Below are 14,239 nucleotides of genomic sequence, written 5' to 3'. Positions count from 1 at the left end.
ACAAACCTCTGATCAATAGGCAAGCATCCTAACCATTGAGCTACCACTTCTCACACAAGCGCCCACTCTCGATCACACACACAGACTTTAAAAGAGGCTCTCATTCACTCTCTCGGAAAAATTTTGAAGTATACACTCTCTGTAGTTCTACAATGTTTACCAAGCCTTTGTTATGCAAAGTGATATAAACCCCATTTTAAAAATCAAAAACATCAGATTCACATGTGCTTCCTAAACATCCCATTCCACATTTAGTCCCCATTTGCTGTTATAATTACCCCCACTCTTTTGATAAGATATTTTACTAGATTTTGGAGTATAATTATGGAGATTTGTGCTCATCTGGCTACAAAGGTGTTTGTAAAATTAGGTTATGATATATGGTGAGGAAGCCTGGGGTGGTGTCAGTGCTCCAGTTCATCCCAAAGGTATCCAATAGCTTTAAGTACAGAGCTCAATTGCAGAAGATCTTCCATAAGCATATCTTCATGGATTGTGCACAGGGACGTTGTCATGCTGAAACAGGTTTGAATCTCCTAGTTCAAGTGAAGAGATAATTTAATGCTACCACATCCAAAGACATCCTATACAATTGTCCACCTCCATCTGTGTGGTAAATATTTAGGAATGAACCACATATGGCTGAACACCAAAGGGGCCCCAGTACTTTCCCACATTGTGCAATTTTACCATATATTGTAAGTTTGTCAAATAAATAATACATTTCTCTTTCAATACAAGTCCCATGATGCCATTCAGCACTCCCTGGTTCTCCAGCATTATCTCTCCTCCTCTCACTCATAGATAGGTGTTTAATTTGGCCATGTTTATCCTTATAAATGTATCTATTCCTGGCAGCAAGTGGATTATTCACTGTCTCTAACTGGCTGCAGTGGCTTTGAGCTGATCTTTGCTCTGTTCCCACTGCCCTGTCAGACAAGCTTATACGCTAAATGGATTTCCTTTCCTCCTGACACAGATAAAACTCAAACCCTACACGTTCCACTTGAGATGAATCTTCCTGATGGTATGAGTAATGAAATATATACCAAAAGTGTTACTTTCCCTGCTGCCAGTTTTCAGTCAGATCAGGAGATTTGGCAGGATGGAAAGAGAGGGAGCGAGAGAGAAAGAGATTTTGAAAGAAATGAACTGTTCATAGTTCAAGATTGTGATCGGTAGTCATTTCAGGAAACTGACTTGCCTCATCAATCAAACAATGTTCGCTAAAGGTTACGTCCCTCTAAGCATATTTTTGTGAATAATAATAAAAAAAAAAGTAATTACCCTTTATCATCAGGCAGAGGAGACTTGACATAATTATCCTTCTTTTCTCTTTCGCAGTGATTGTTGGCTGCGTGTCCCAACGGATTACACATTAAAGGTGCTGAAAACAAAATAACTTTCATTTTGTGACACTGAACCGAACAAAGACCACGTGCACGCATACACTCACATTTTAATTAAGAGGATTAACATATCTTTAACTTAATTCCACACAATTCTTATCTGCTGTCTAAATGAGCATGATATTTTTAGTCAACATGAAGCTGATTGTCAAAGGTGGAGCATGTTATTAATCTTGCTCTGATGATAATATATAATAATAATAAGCTTATATAGTCTTAAAAGTACTCAAACTTGTCCTTTTATGGATAATCTGACATAATATTAAAATATTTTTTGGCTTTAATCCTAGAATGAAAATAAAATACTATCTTAAAAAAATCTATAAAAATAGTCTATACAGCTTTATTGATGTTATAGGTTTTCAAGAAGAAAAAGAAACTAGAGGAAAAGCTAAGCAAAACTATTTAATTGAAAGAAAAAAATCTACACCTTCAACACCCATAAGTGCGCTCCTTTTTGTAAAAGCCCCCTTCATATTGCAGTCGCAGAGCATGGAGCTACCACCACCATGCTTCACAGTAGGTATATTTCCAGCACATTTTGCCACATTCTTTCTGCCTTTCTGCAAAATCCTAAAATGACTTATGAGTTCTACCCAAACTAATTACCCCAGATGTGCAGATTACAAAAAAATTGTTTTGCCTTCCTGTAGCTTCTTTAATGTTGCTGTAAGCCTCTTGGTAGCCTTTCAGATGGATTTTGTAAATGATGATTATTAGCGGTTGGCTTTTCTATTGAGGTTTTCTTGTTTTAATTTCTGGTTTTACTTCAGAAAACCATGCCATTTTAACCGTTTCAGGTTTATTATCCACTCTCAAACTAGTAGTTCTGATTTATAGCTATAATCATTTATATTTTTTGTTATTTAGCATCTATTAATGCTGTGTTTCTTTTAGAATTATGTAACTATTTCATTGAAAAAAAAAAAAATCTACATCTTCAACACCCATAAGTGTGCTCCTTTTTGTAAAAGCCCCCTTCATATATATTGCAGCCACAGAGCATGGAGCTACCACCACGATGCTTCACAGTAGGTATATTTCAAGCACATTTTTTACGTTCTTTCTGTGAAATCTTATGTGTTTCTCATGAAAATGGTTTATGTGTTTTACCCAAACTAATTACCCCAGATGTGCAGATTACAAAAGATTGTTTTGCCATTCCTGTAGCTTCTTTAATGTTGCTGTAAGCCTCTTGGTAGCCTTTCGGATGGATCTTGTAAATGATGATTATTAGCGGTTGTCTTTTCTATTGAGTTTTGTAAAAACATGCCATTTCAACTGTTTCAGGTTTAATATCCACTCTCAAACTAGTAGTTCTGACTTATAGCTACCATCATTTATATTCTTAGTGATTTTGCATCTATTGAGGCTGTTTTTCTTTTAGAATTATGTCAAAACAAATATCTCAAGCTTATTGTCCTATTGAGCTAAGATCAGTGTGTAGTCTATGCAGCCCTGTCCTTTGTTTGAAAAGGATGAACAAGTAATCCTATTAGACATTTCTGTAGTCATATTTAATGTGTGTGGGGTTGAGAGAGCGGTAGAAATGCATGCTGATGAATTATCCTGGGGTATGTGTGTATTGCAGATTGGTTTTACCATTTATTTATGGTTGTTTTGACCTGAGCCAAAGCTATATATGGATTCCAAGCTGGCTGCCAATAAAGAAAGGTGTGTGTGTGTGTGTGTGTGTGTATGTGTGTTGCATATAAAATCCCTGCATCATTAATATGAGGCTGGGGTTGTGGATTTGGTCTTATTAGGCTGAATTATTAGCCTATGAACGGATGGGTTTGTCTGCAAGTGTGCAATGAGAAGGCGTGTAATTGCGATTTTTTTTTTCCCTCAGACTTCATTAAAACAGACAGGAGCTTGAAGGTGTGTGCTGTTTCTCAACAAAATCTGGAGCTCATATGAATTATTCTGTAATATTCTGCGTCAGCATTGTGTACTTTAAAACCTGTTAAGCATGTGTCATGTTGATAGACCTGCCCTTGTCAAGGCTTTCTTTATGCCACATAGTGACAGGTGGTTCATGAACGATTCGTTCATTTTGAAGGAGTCTTTAATGTGACTATTGAGTAGTCTCAAAGAGTGATTTGTTAATTTTCTACTAGACACGCATGAGCAAAGCATCCCAAAATATCTGCAGGTTATGTACAGGAAACAGAATTGAGGAGTTTACCTCTCGACTCCTCTAGTCCGAGTCGTTCGTTCCTTATATCACGTGACTCTCATATACGCTTTGCAGTGCATTACACAGGAAACAGAATTGAGCACTTCATCTCATGAGACTTCTGGCCCAAATCTTACATTCTTTTGTCACGTGATTCCCAAAGATGCTACACAATGCAACAGATCATGTTTTTTGGTCAGAATCTTGAAATTATCGTTACAAGATGCTGCACAATGCAATACATCAGATTTTTGGTCCAAATCTTGACATTGTTGTTACAATAATTATGGGAGTCACGTGACAAAAAGAACTAATGACAGGGACCAAAAGATATGAGAGGTGAGCTGCTCACTCTGTTTATCATAATTTGTCCTTAGCAGCATTGTCTTATTTTCATTATTGAAATTCTAGTCGAAGTTTGCGTATGTAGATGTGTTAGGATCTGCTGCATGAGGAAAATGTTTTTTATTTCTGATCAGAGGAACGAAATTAACTAAATGACTGAATGAAAAGATTTGTTCATTTTGATAAATGAGATTCAAAGAACCAAGTCAGTGAAATGGTCTGATCTTCTTATCACTAATGTCACAATGGCACAGAAAACTTAGTCAAGCTGGAATAGGGTGGAAAAAGTAGTGGTTTAAATGGTGTACTGGGTTATAGTTTCTTCGCAACACTGCCAATATGCATTTCTATAATCCATGGGTCACATTGTTGCCAGGCAATGACTGTAGCCTATGTGTTGAACTCTAAGCATTTCTGCACCATCAATCAATTAAAAGAATCCAGCATAAGACCACTTTTACCTGGATATTATTTAAGGCATTTGGCCACACCACTGCACACCTATGACTAAGGACGTTGCTAATGCAAGGACATAAGCTCATCTGGTTACAGCATTAACATTACAGCTCTTTCAGTTTTTTATGTCATGGTCAGCCATCAACTATAACATATAATGTATAAAATGAAATATAACTGTGTCAGGAAAATAAATGGCAGCAAGAATAAAGAGGACATGCCAAAGCACCATGGAGCTAATATATCATCTAGCCTGCCGGATGAGCTGTAGTGAAAGGTCAAACAGTAAATGAATCACAGAGAGGCATGACACAGCAGCAGCCAGGTTTGTGCATGTCAGGTTTCAAGGCATCCTGTACAATATTTGCCAAGCGAGGTCAACTTATTCTCATGCCTAATATACAGATATACTAAACAGGTCACAATATTGTACCTCTGTAAATGTAGTTAGGTTAAAAAAAATACAAATTTGAAAAGGTTTTTAAAGAAAGGTACAGGTTTTGTCTTTTTTTTTCCAAGTCAGTGCAAACAAATGACTTGAGCATCTGCAATGCGATTTCTGAGAGCTGAAATGAACTTTCTTGACATTGGAAGCAGCTCCTGAAGTGTAAGAAGCCGATTTCCACCAGCTAAAGACCAAATAAAACCTAATTACTAATCTGAGCAAGTTCAGTCACTCTTTGAGTTTAGAATTCTGCATTTCATAGACAAAGAGTGGGACAATAAAATACAAGCATAGAGTTGGACAAACCCACAGAGTGTAGAATTTAAAAAAAGGCTCGAGTGAAATAAAAAAAAAATTTTAATAGGGACTTAATTTTTTTTAAAGTTTATAATCCAGCTGCAACACAGAAAAGGTCTGTTGAGTCATTAAAAGCAGAAAAGCAGAAGAGCTCCACTCCACTCCACATGACAAACCATGTCTTTATGAAGCTCACTTTGTGCATGGAGGCATTGTCATGTTTGGACATCTGAGTTTCAGTGAAGGGAAATTGTAATGCTACAGCATTACATCCTATAGAATTGTATGACAGAACTTTGTGGCAACAGTTTAGGAAGGAAGCACATATTGCTGGAAAAGTCAGGGGTCCCAACAATTTTGTCCTGGAAATGAGATGATTTTTTTTTTAAGAAACGCATCTCAATAAATTGTCTTATATTCAGGCTCTATAGTCTATTACATGTCAATAATACCGTACACCTGCAAAAATAGGTGGTGCCAGATAAATGAGTTCCCCTGTTCAGAGTTCCAACTTCATACAATTACGGTTGTTTACAGAATCAAGACCCCATGATGGCGAGTGACTGTCCAGAACTTACTGGTTCAAAAGTCAGCTAAGTCAACCAGCATCTGAGGCAAGCTTATAATGCACATTCTAAAATCATGGTGAGTCGACTAACAACAAGCCAAGAAATACAACATGTCAAAATGTTGTCAGGAGACCGTGAGCCCAAAAAGACTTCTTAGTCTTAGAAATGCTCATACCGGTAGTCAAAGAAAAGCTTACTACAGTCCTAAAAGCAGCCGCTTTTAAGAAATTGACCTGCAAGTGTGTCAGTACGTAGCCTGCAGTAAGTCTGCTCTGGGATTGGATACTCCAGGCATGGATGAACAGCCTAGGCTAATTGTTATTACAGTGCATCTGGAACGTATTCACAAAGCTTCACTTTTTCCACATTTTGTTATGTTACAGCCTCATTCCAAAATGCATTTAAATAGACACACCTGTTTATATGAGGTTCCACAGTTAACAGTGCAAGTCAGAGCACAAACTAAGCCATGAATTCATAGGAATTCTCTGTAGACCTCCGAGACGAGATTGTATCGAGGCACAGTTTTAAAATTTCTGCAGCACTGAAGGTCCCAATGAGCACAGTGGCCTCCATCATCTGTCAATGGAAGACGTTTGGTCACTCTAAAAGTTCTCCAGCATTTCTCTTTGGAAAAAGAAGAACCTTCCAGAAGAACCACCATCTCTGCAGCACTCCACAAATCAGGCCTGTATGGTAGAGTGGCCAGATGGAAGCCTCTTCTAAGTAAAAGGCACATGACAGCCCGCTTGGACTTTGCCAAAAGGAACCTGAAGTACTCTCAGACTATAAGAAACAAAATTCTCTGGTATGATGAAACAAAGATTGAACTCTTTGTCCTGAATGCCAAACATAATTTCTTAGGACACCAGGCACCACTTATCATCTGCCCAATACCATCCTTACAGTAAAACATGGTGGTGGCAGCATCATGCTGTGGGGAAGTTATTCAGCAGCAGGAGCTGTGAGAGTGCTCAGGATTGAATGAAAGATGAATGCACCAATGTACAGAGACATCCTTGATGAAAACCTGCTCCAGAGCGCTCTGGACCTCAGACTTGGGCGACGGTTAATCTTGCAACAGGACAATGACCCAAAGCACACAGCCAAGATAACAAAGGAGTGGCTACAGGACAACTCTGTGAATGTTGAACATCTCTGGAGAGATCTGAAAATGGCTGTGCACCGACACTCCCCATCCAACCTAATGGAGCTTGAGAGGTTCTGCAAAGAAGAATGGAAGAAACTGCCCAAAAATCAGTGTGTCAAGCTTAAAGCATCAAACTAAAAAAGACTGTAATTGGTGCCAAAGGTGCTTGAACAAAGCATTGAGCAAAGGCTGTGAATACTTATGTACATGTGATTTTTTATTTTTCAAACAAACTTCTTTCACGTTCTCATTATGGGGTGTTGTTTGTAGAAATGCTGTGAATACTTTCCGGATGCAGCGTAAATCCAGATGGACTGCGGGTACACTTTGAAAATGGGGGGTCGTCTTATAATGAGGGTCATCTTATATTCGGGACAACACGGTATTTCCTCCATACACTGTATGTTTGTCAAATAAATTGATTCTGAGCATAAATACTTTCACTCTCTCAAACAATTCCCATGGAATCCCCACACACCTTTGGATATTATAGTGTAGCTCAGTGTATATTGCCATGGGAAAGCAATTTTATAGATACTGAAAACGACTTATTTTGATGGCATTTAAAAAAAAAAAAAAGTAGACTTTACAACAAATCACTAACACTAGAGACTTCTTCCACAGTGAAATAAACTTTTTTGTTAAATCACAACATATCTGCTGTTCAAGTCGCTGTGTATAAGCAGCTACTATCACAACTTGATAATGCCCTTTCAACGAATTCTGACCAATCAGAATGGAGACGTTGTGTGACAACTGTAATTAGCAAATCACTTAATACATGCCCACTTACCAAGCATATATTGGAAATGAATAAATCAGAGCCAATGCAACAATAGCAAGAGCAAATGTTTGGATAAAAGACCCAGGAAGCCGAGGTTCTGGCAGCATTATTGTATTGCAAGCTTTGTATGAGAATAAGACTCTCTCTTGCACACTTCTACTTTGTGTTTCACTTGATTGATTTATTTTTTAATTCTGTTTTCTGTTCTTTTATTCCTCTGAAGTGAAAAAGCTTCATCTTTCTCCAGAAATTGAAAAAAAAAAAACTTCATTCAAATGCTAATGTGCTGTTGTTTATTCAAAGGGTTCTCCTCCCACTGTCCAAATGACACGAGCTACCTACTTAATATACATAGAGAAAATACCCCCTGCCCCTTGCATTAAATATTTAATATTACATTAGAAGCGTTTAGTAGTATGATTAATCTTTGACACCGTACACCACGGATGGAAATGGACCTCGAGGGAATTCCTGAAGCCATTAAAGATAGGAATGACGACACCGTTTTTGTGTGTGTGTAGAGTTATAGAGCACTGAGGAAGTATTCACCAACGACTTGCTTTTAAACAAATGATTTGAGTTCCATCAGCAAATATTGCACTATGACGCAAATATCAGGACTGCAAATTCGCCCCCAATTTTTTCTCACCATTTTTGACCCTTGCTTTAAGTGTGGCTTCATGGAGAAATGCCCAAGTCTTTTTTTTTCCCCTTCAGGGATTCATTGCTAATGGGATCATTAAAACCAGCAATTACACAGAGAGGCTTTGTGCTGTTTCAGATCTGAGCCTAATAGGGCAGATATAGCAAACCAGTGCCCTTTAGTGCTGGAAGAATCCACAGCTGAACTTGAGTGCATGTTTTTTCAGCCTTTCTCTTTTTTCTCTTATGAGGTTTGCTCTCAAAAGACAGGGGAGTGTTTGTTACCACTGTCAGAATAAATGAGGATATTGTGATAGTTGCAGGCCTAGTTTAGCAGTAAAATTTATTTATAAAGAAAGTGTTTTGCATTATTTATTTTGTTATAATGATTTCCAGCTTCACATCTGCGTCCCACAGCATCGTGTAACAGTCAGAGGAAAATGCTTTCTGCCCTCTTCCTCATACATGAACTCCCAGCCACCCTAGATTGGCCAGCATTACTTTGATTGGCAGGGGAGAGTAAGTAGCTCATGGACTGGACTGGACTGGACTGGACTGGACTGGACTGACCTGGACTGGACAGGACAGACAGAGAGAGGGACAGACAGACTGACAGACAGACTGACAGACAGACAGACAGACAGACAAACAGACAGTGATCCCAATGGGAAATTTACAATGGACCATGCAATCACTTTTCTGTTTCACCACCCTGTCACATTTTCAAGAAATATAAACAGCAGGGCTGCGGCTTACAAACAAGACCAAACATACATACTGTTTAGTCTTATAGCTTTGTTAGAATAATACACAAAACACCTAAAAATAGGGTATTTATTCAAACAACTAAACCTAGCTATTGCAATTGACCTCCGAGGGTTAAGCTACATTATCTCATTTTTTAAAAACAAAACATTTGTTAGCTAATCTGCAGCTGAATCACTAGAAATTGATTGACCTAGCACTAATACACCCTTCTCTTTTTATAGATTTCAACCTATTAGTTTGTATGCAGGCCATCTGAACCTAAATTGGTCATCAGAGAACAATTTTTCTTATGGACCCATATTAGTGGTTTAGCTTATTTATTATACAGTACCTAGCTTATATTTAATGAGCAACCTGAGAACAATTTAGAAAATCTATTCATTATAAACATGCCACAATGAAGCTGTAATGAAAAGGGTATTTTGCTTTGTGTGTTTTATATATATATATATATATGTAAAAGTATGATTTTATGTCTGTCAAAATCTATGATCTGGCATCTCGAAAGTTGGTCTTATTAACAAGCTTTCAATGAAATAAACTTAAACAAAAAGCCTGAACACAAACCTGGCGTAATAGACCTTTTTCACAGCAGTCAATTTGACATTAATTAGAGTTCCATTTCATTTAGGTTTTCGAGAGCCAGGTTCCTGCTGTTGTTCAAGTGTAAGGGGAGGTCACTCTAAATACTTGCCACTTTAGCCTCTAGAAGCTATATATATATATATATATATATATATATATATATATATATATATATATATATATATATATATATATATATATATATATATAGCTTCTAGAGGCTAAAGTGGCAAGTATTTAGAGTGACCTCACATATATATATATATATATATATATATATATATATATATATATATATATATATATATATATATATATATCACACACACACACACACACACACACACACACACACACACACACACACACACTACAAGGAAACATTAGTTATGTAGTCAGAAAGTAATTGACCACATTTTTTGTGACCAGCTATGGTATTTTGGTTTCTCCATGCTATACTGTCAATTATTCATATTCAGTGAATATTTGGATGTTGTTCTATTCTTCCACAAAGTAAAAGATACTCCAAATTTTGAACAAGTTCTGGAAAAACTCAGCTTTTTGTTTTCCCTGAACTCATATGCTCCTATCCTAATGTTTTATATTATAAGTTTCCAGCTGCTTTCAGCCTAATCCGTCTCTCTGTAGTTCGATTTATTTCTGCCCACGCAGAAATTAGCATCCTTTATCTGGGATTATATTGCCACTGGCTCTCAGCACCATAAACAGAACTATATTTAGACATCCAATCTAAATCAACCCAATCCAGACCTCAAAGCTAATCTGATCTGTTTTTTTAATGCGGCCTAATGGATGAGGTTATATTCAAATGCTTACTGTAGTCAGCCAAAAAAGGATTACGGAAAAGCCTGTTTAGCTTTAGCCATTAGGTAAATTGTACAGCTTTCTGAAGGGTGTGTGTGAGAGAGAGTGTGTGTGTATGTGTGTTTGTGTAGCAGTCAGATGTAAAGGACGAAATAATTTATCACTGGTTAAAGGAATTTGCATTAAGCTACGCAGCGTTCGAGCGCTTTGCCCACTCTGCTTGTGAATTATTAAACCTCTCTCACCTGCGATTGTAGAGGAGACAAGCAAAAAAAAAAAAAAAAAGAGGGATGGTGAGAGAAAGAGAAAGAGAGCGAGATGGATTGGCTTTGGAACAGTAGAGCGAAAGGAAGGCGAACAATGAGAACCAAAACTTCATTAGGAGAGACAAAGGAGGGACGGCGTGATGTATGAGCGAAGACTTGGCGCGAGGAACAGGTATACGAGTGCTGAGCGCAAGGATGAGATGAAAAGATGAGCGAGAGAGATAAAGAGATGAGAGAGAAAGAGCGAAAAAGAAGGCCAGCTTCCTTTCCCCTCCCTCTGTCTGTTTCGGTCTCTGAGGGGCTTTGTTTAATCGTGCACTGTTTGTGCTGAAAAAAAAATAAATACAGTAATTTGTGTCTGCTGGTTTGGTATTTACTCACAGTGAGAGGCTTATTATATATAGTATATATAGTAGAGAACTTATTTAGACACTGTTCTGCTTTTTAGACATGTTTAATATTGCCTATTTGTGGTAAGCTATAATCTAATGTGGCTGCAGTTGTAAAAGTGTGTGTGTGTGTGTGTCAGTCAGTCAGCCACTGGAAACATGGCACAGCGTCAGGTCTGGACTCTGTCTGGATGATTGGCTGTGCGAATAAAATCAATGACCCTTTGGCTTTGAGGCCGAGCCTGTTAAATCAATACCGAAAGCTGCACATAGTGCAACACGCAACACAAAAGAACACGGGTTTCCACGTACCCCAAATGTAGTCGAACACCCCTATGTGCCAGGATCAGCTATACCAGTAATGTAATGCAAGTTCGTCTGAACTGAAACATAAATACAGCATTAATACAGCACATGTACAAATCTTCATACAAAAATAAAATCAAAATCAACTTGCAGTTCCACAGCCTAGCATTAAAAATCCTTTCAGATGTATACAGGCACCACCGGCTATTTGATAGATTATTAAAGAAAAAAATATAAACACATTGCCTTCATTTCAAATCCCCAGGAAAACTGTATTGCACAAAAATACATGAAAAAATCAAGTCAAGTAAAGTCAAGAAGCTTTTATTGTAATTTCGACCATAAAAACCTGTAGCAGTTAAATGAGACAAGGTTTCTCCAGGACCCTAGTGCTACATAAACAACACAAAGCTAAGGACTTAAAAGTGATTTGTCGTAGCAAAATAAAGTGCAAGAAAAAAAGACTGCAAACAGACAAAACAGAGCAGCGCAGGACACAAACTAGCGCGAAAAAGGGTGAACAAAGAGGGCACTTGCAAACTTCTGCCTGAGAGGATGCATGTGGGTGGTGCAGTTGTGGCTGCAGTGAAAGGAGACTTGTTGAATTGTGTTTATTGACTTCCAATCTCAGAGCATGAGATACCTCTCTGTGATGCAATGCTGTTATACTGCGTTTCTCAATAATATGGACGGTTTCTATAGCTGTGACGTCATACTAATGGTATTAAGAGGTGGATTGATTCAGGCATGACACTGCTGAAGGTCTAGGTGTGAAATGCACGGCCTTTCAATGTATTTGAGTACACAAAAAAATTTGAAGGTAAAAACCTTCTCATCAAGGCAAGATCTGAAAGACAGACAAACCTTTAAAAAAGAACTGCCCTTCAGCTTTTGGAAAACATATGGAAAATCCCAAGGACCTGCAGGAAGGTTTAGCAGGAGTGATATCGCACAAACATGGTCTGCATGGAAGAGTCATCAGGAGGAAAACTTGCTTAAGATCTTATCACAAAAAAATCAATTTTTTAAAAATGCTGTGGAACGAAGAAGTGAAAATGGAGCTCTTGGTACATGGTACAATCACACATTTGATAAAAAAAAAAAAATCACCTTTTTTAACCAGTGTTTTGTGGCAAATTATCGACTTACACCGGGATTTGTTGAGTGGACACTCCACATATATGGACTAAAATATAGGTATTTGTTGATATAGTGAGGTTTTCTGTGGAAAGAATGTTTTACAATGTTAACCACCAAACATGTTTTAGCTGAGTGATGGGGAAAATGTATACAAGAGATGCTTCTTTTTTTCGGCTGAAACGAAGGGAATAAAGACTGAAACCCAAAATTGGTATTAGTTTGTTTTAAGTCTAAGATTTTGTCCTGCTATAGAAATTAAAGTGATAAAGTATTTTATGTAGAAAAATACAGGAAAATAAAATTCCATGTTCCATTTATTCAGTAAATAAATCAGATAAATCACATCAACTCTTATACCATCTGGATACTGACTAGGACATCGTTTTTTGGGTAATTGGTCAAACCAGGAACAGAAATGTGAACATATATTCAACATTTTGCACATTACACTTAAAAGATTCTGCTTTATAATTTGTGTCACCATTTTATCTGTATTTTTGTACATTAGGGATGTAACAGTACGCAAAATTTGGTATGGTTTGGTACGTACCTCTTTTTTAAAGTCGCGTTTCGGTTTTATTTCAGTAGAGTTAGGGGAAAGAGATACAAAATATAGAATTGCTTGTTGTTTTTTATTGATGTTTATTATTATGAACATCAACAATTTACATAAAAAACTATTTTAAATAAAATGCCTGCCTGGTAAAAAAAAAAATTGAATAATATATAATTATAATATAATATCTATATAATATAAGAATTTAATATATATATATAAAAATGATTAAATTGAGTATATATCGATATCGCTAGACAGCGACACTGTGCTACTCGATTCGTACCAGTAACGTGAGAAAAGATTTTGTTCTACACGTGCAAAATCCATGACTTCCTGTCATTGCCGTCATTGTCATAGTCTAGCGATATGGCATATCTACTCAATTTAATCTATATAATAAAGAATTTTATTGCATTCATTTGATTTATTCGAATTCATTTTTATATATTTTATTTTTCCAAGTGCGAGTGTAAGGGAGACTAAACAAACTTGTGATCTGCAACTTAACATGTTGCACGTAAAACAAGAATTGCATTCAGTAGAGTATGTGCACTGAACAGAACGGCTCAGTACGAAACAAGTACCATTACACCCATTACACCCCTAATACACACTCAGCAAAATTGCATTAGTTTTCGAAAAAAACGATGTATGCGTAGGCTAAGAAAGACCATACTAATGCAGAAATTGCATAATCTCATCCAAATGCACTAAATAATATTATATTAGTATGTAATTATATTAGTCTGTAGGCTTGAAGAAGCTGGTCCAGCACTAATGGTTCAGCCAGATGGTGGAAATTATACATGTTGCCGTCATTGGCACTTTGTGTTCGTGTGGGCCAACATCATGCTTTGGTAATAAACTGAAGGAAACCATATTAACTGGAGAAATCATTTCTGCAGGGATTTTTTTAAGGTGTTGTGTTTATATTGATGGTTCGGAGTTGCGTTAATGAGCTTACCGTGCATGGTAATGTGGAAATGTGTCTGAAAAACGGCGAGAAATAAACACGGTGCAATTAGAATAAGCGGAGTAAAGCCTTAATCTCTTGCTCACACACAAACACACATACACGTTGTTGACTCAAATGCACTGCAAATACAGGCTTGCGTTCGATGTGTG

At 37.2% G+C, this 14,239-nt stretch overlaps 1 protein-coding gene across 2 annotated transcripts in view; it reads left to right on the top strand.

Moving 5' to 3' along the window:
• The window catches only part of LOC124379127 (transmembrane protein 211), a 122,086-nt gene that overhangs the window by 81,860 nt on the left and 25,987 nt on the right, over positions 1-14,239 (top strand). The window contains exon 3 of one of the 2 annotated variants that reach the window (XM_046839245.1): positions 1,345-1,450. The exons of the other annotated variant lie outside the window; for it this stretch is intronic. Coding sequence (XP_046695201.1) covers positions 1,345-1,382 — 38 coding nt within the window. The 3' untranslated portion in view covers positions 1,383-1,450. Of the gene's footprint in view, positions 1-1,344; positions 1,451-14,239 lie in introns of those variants that run through there. 2 annotated transcript variants of the gene reach the window in all.

This window comes from Silurus meridionalis, chromosome 25, assembly GCF_014805685.1.
Source record: "Silurus meridionalis isolate SWU-2019-XX chromosome 25, ASM1480568v1, whole genome shotgun sequence".
Classification (NCBI taxonomy): Eukaryota; Metazoa; Chordata; class Actinopteri; order Siluriformes; family Siluridae; genus Silurus; species Silurus meridionalis.
Note: the sequence above shows the minus strand (reverse complement) of the source record. Positions and strands in the feature narration are given on the sequence as shown.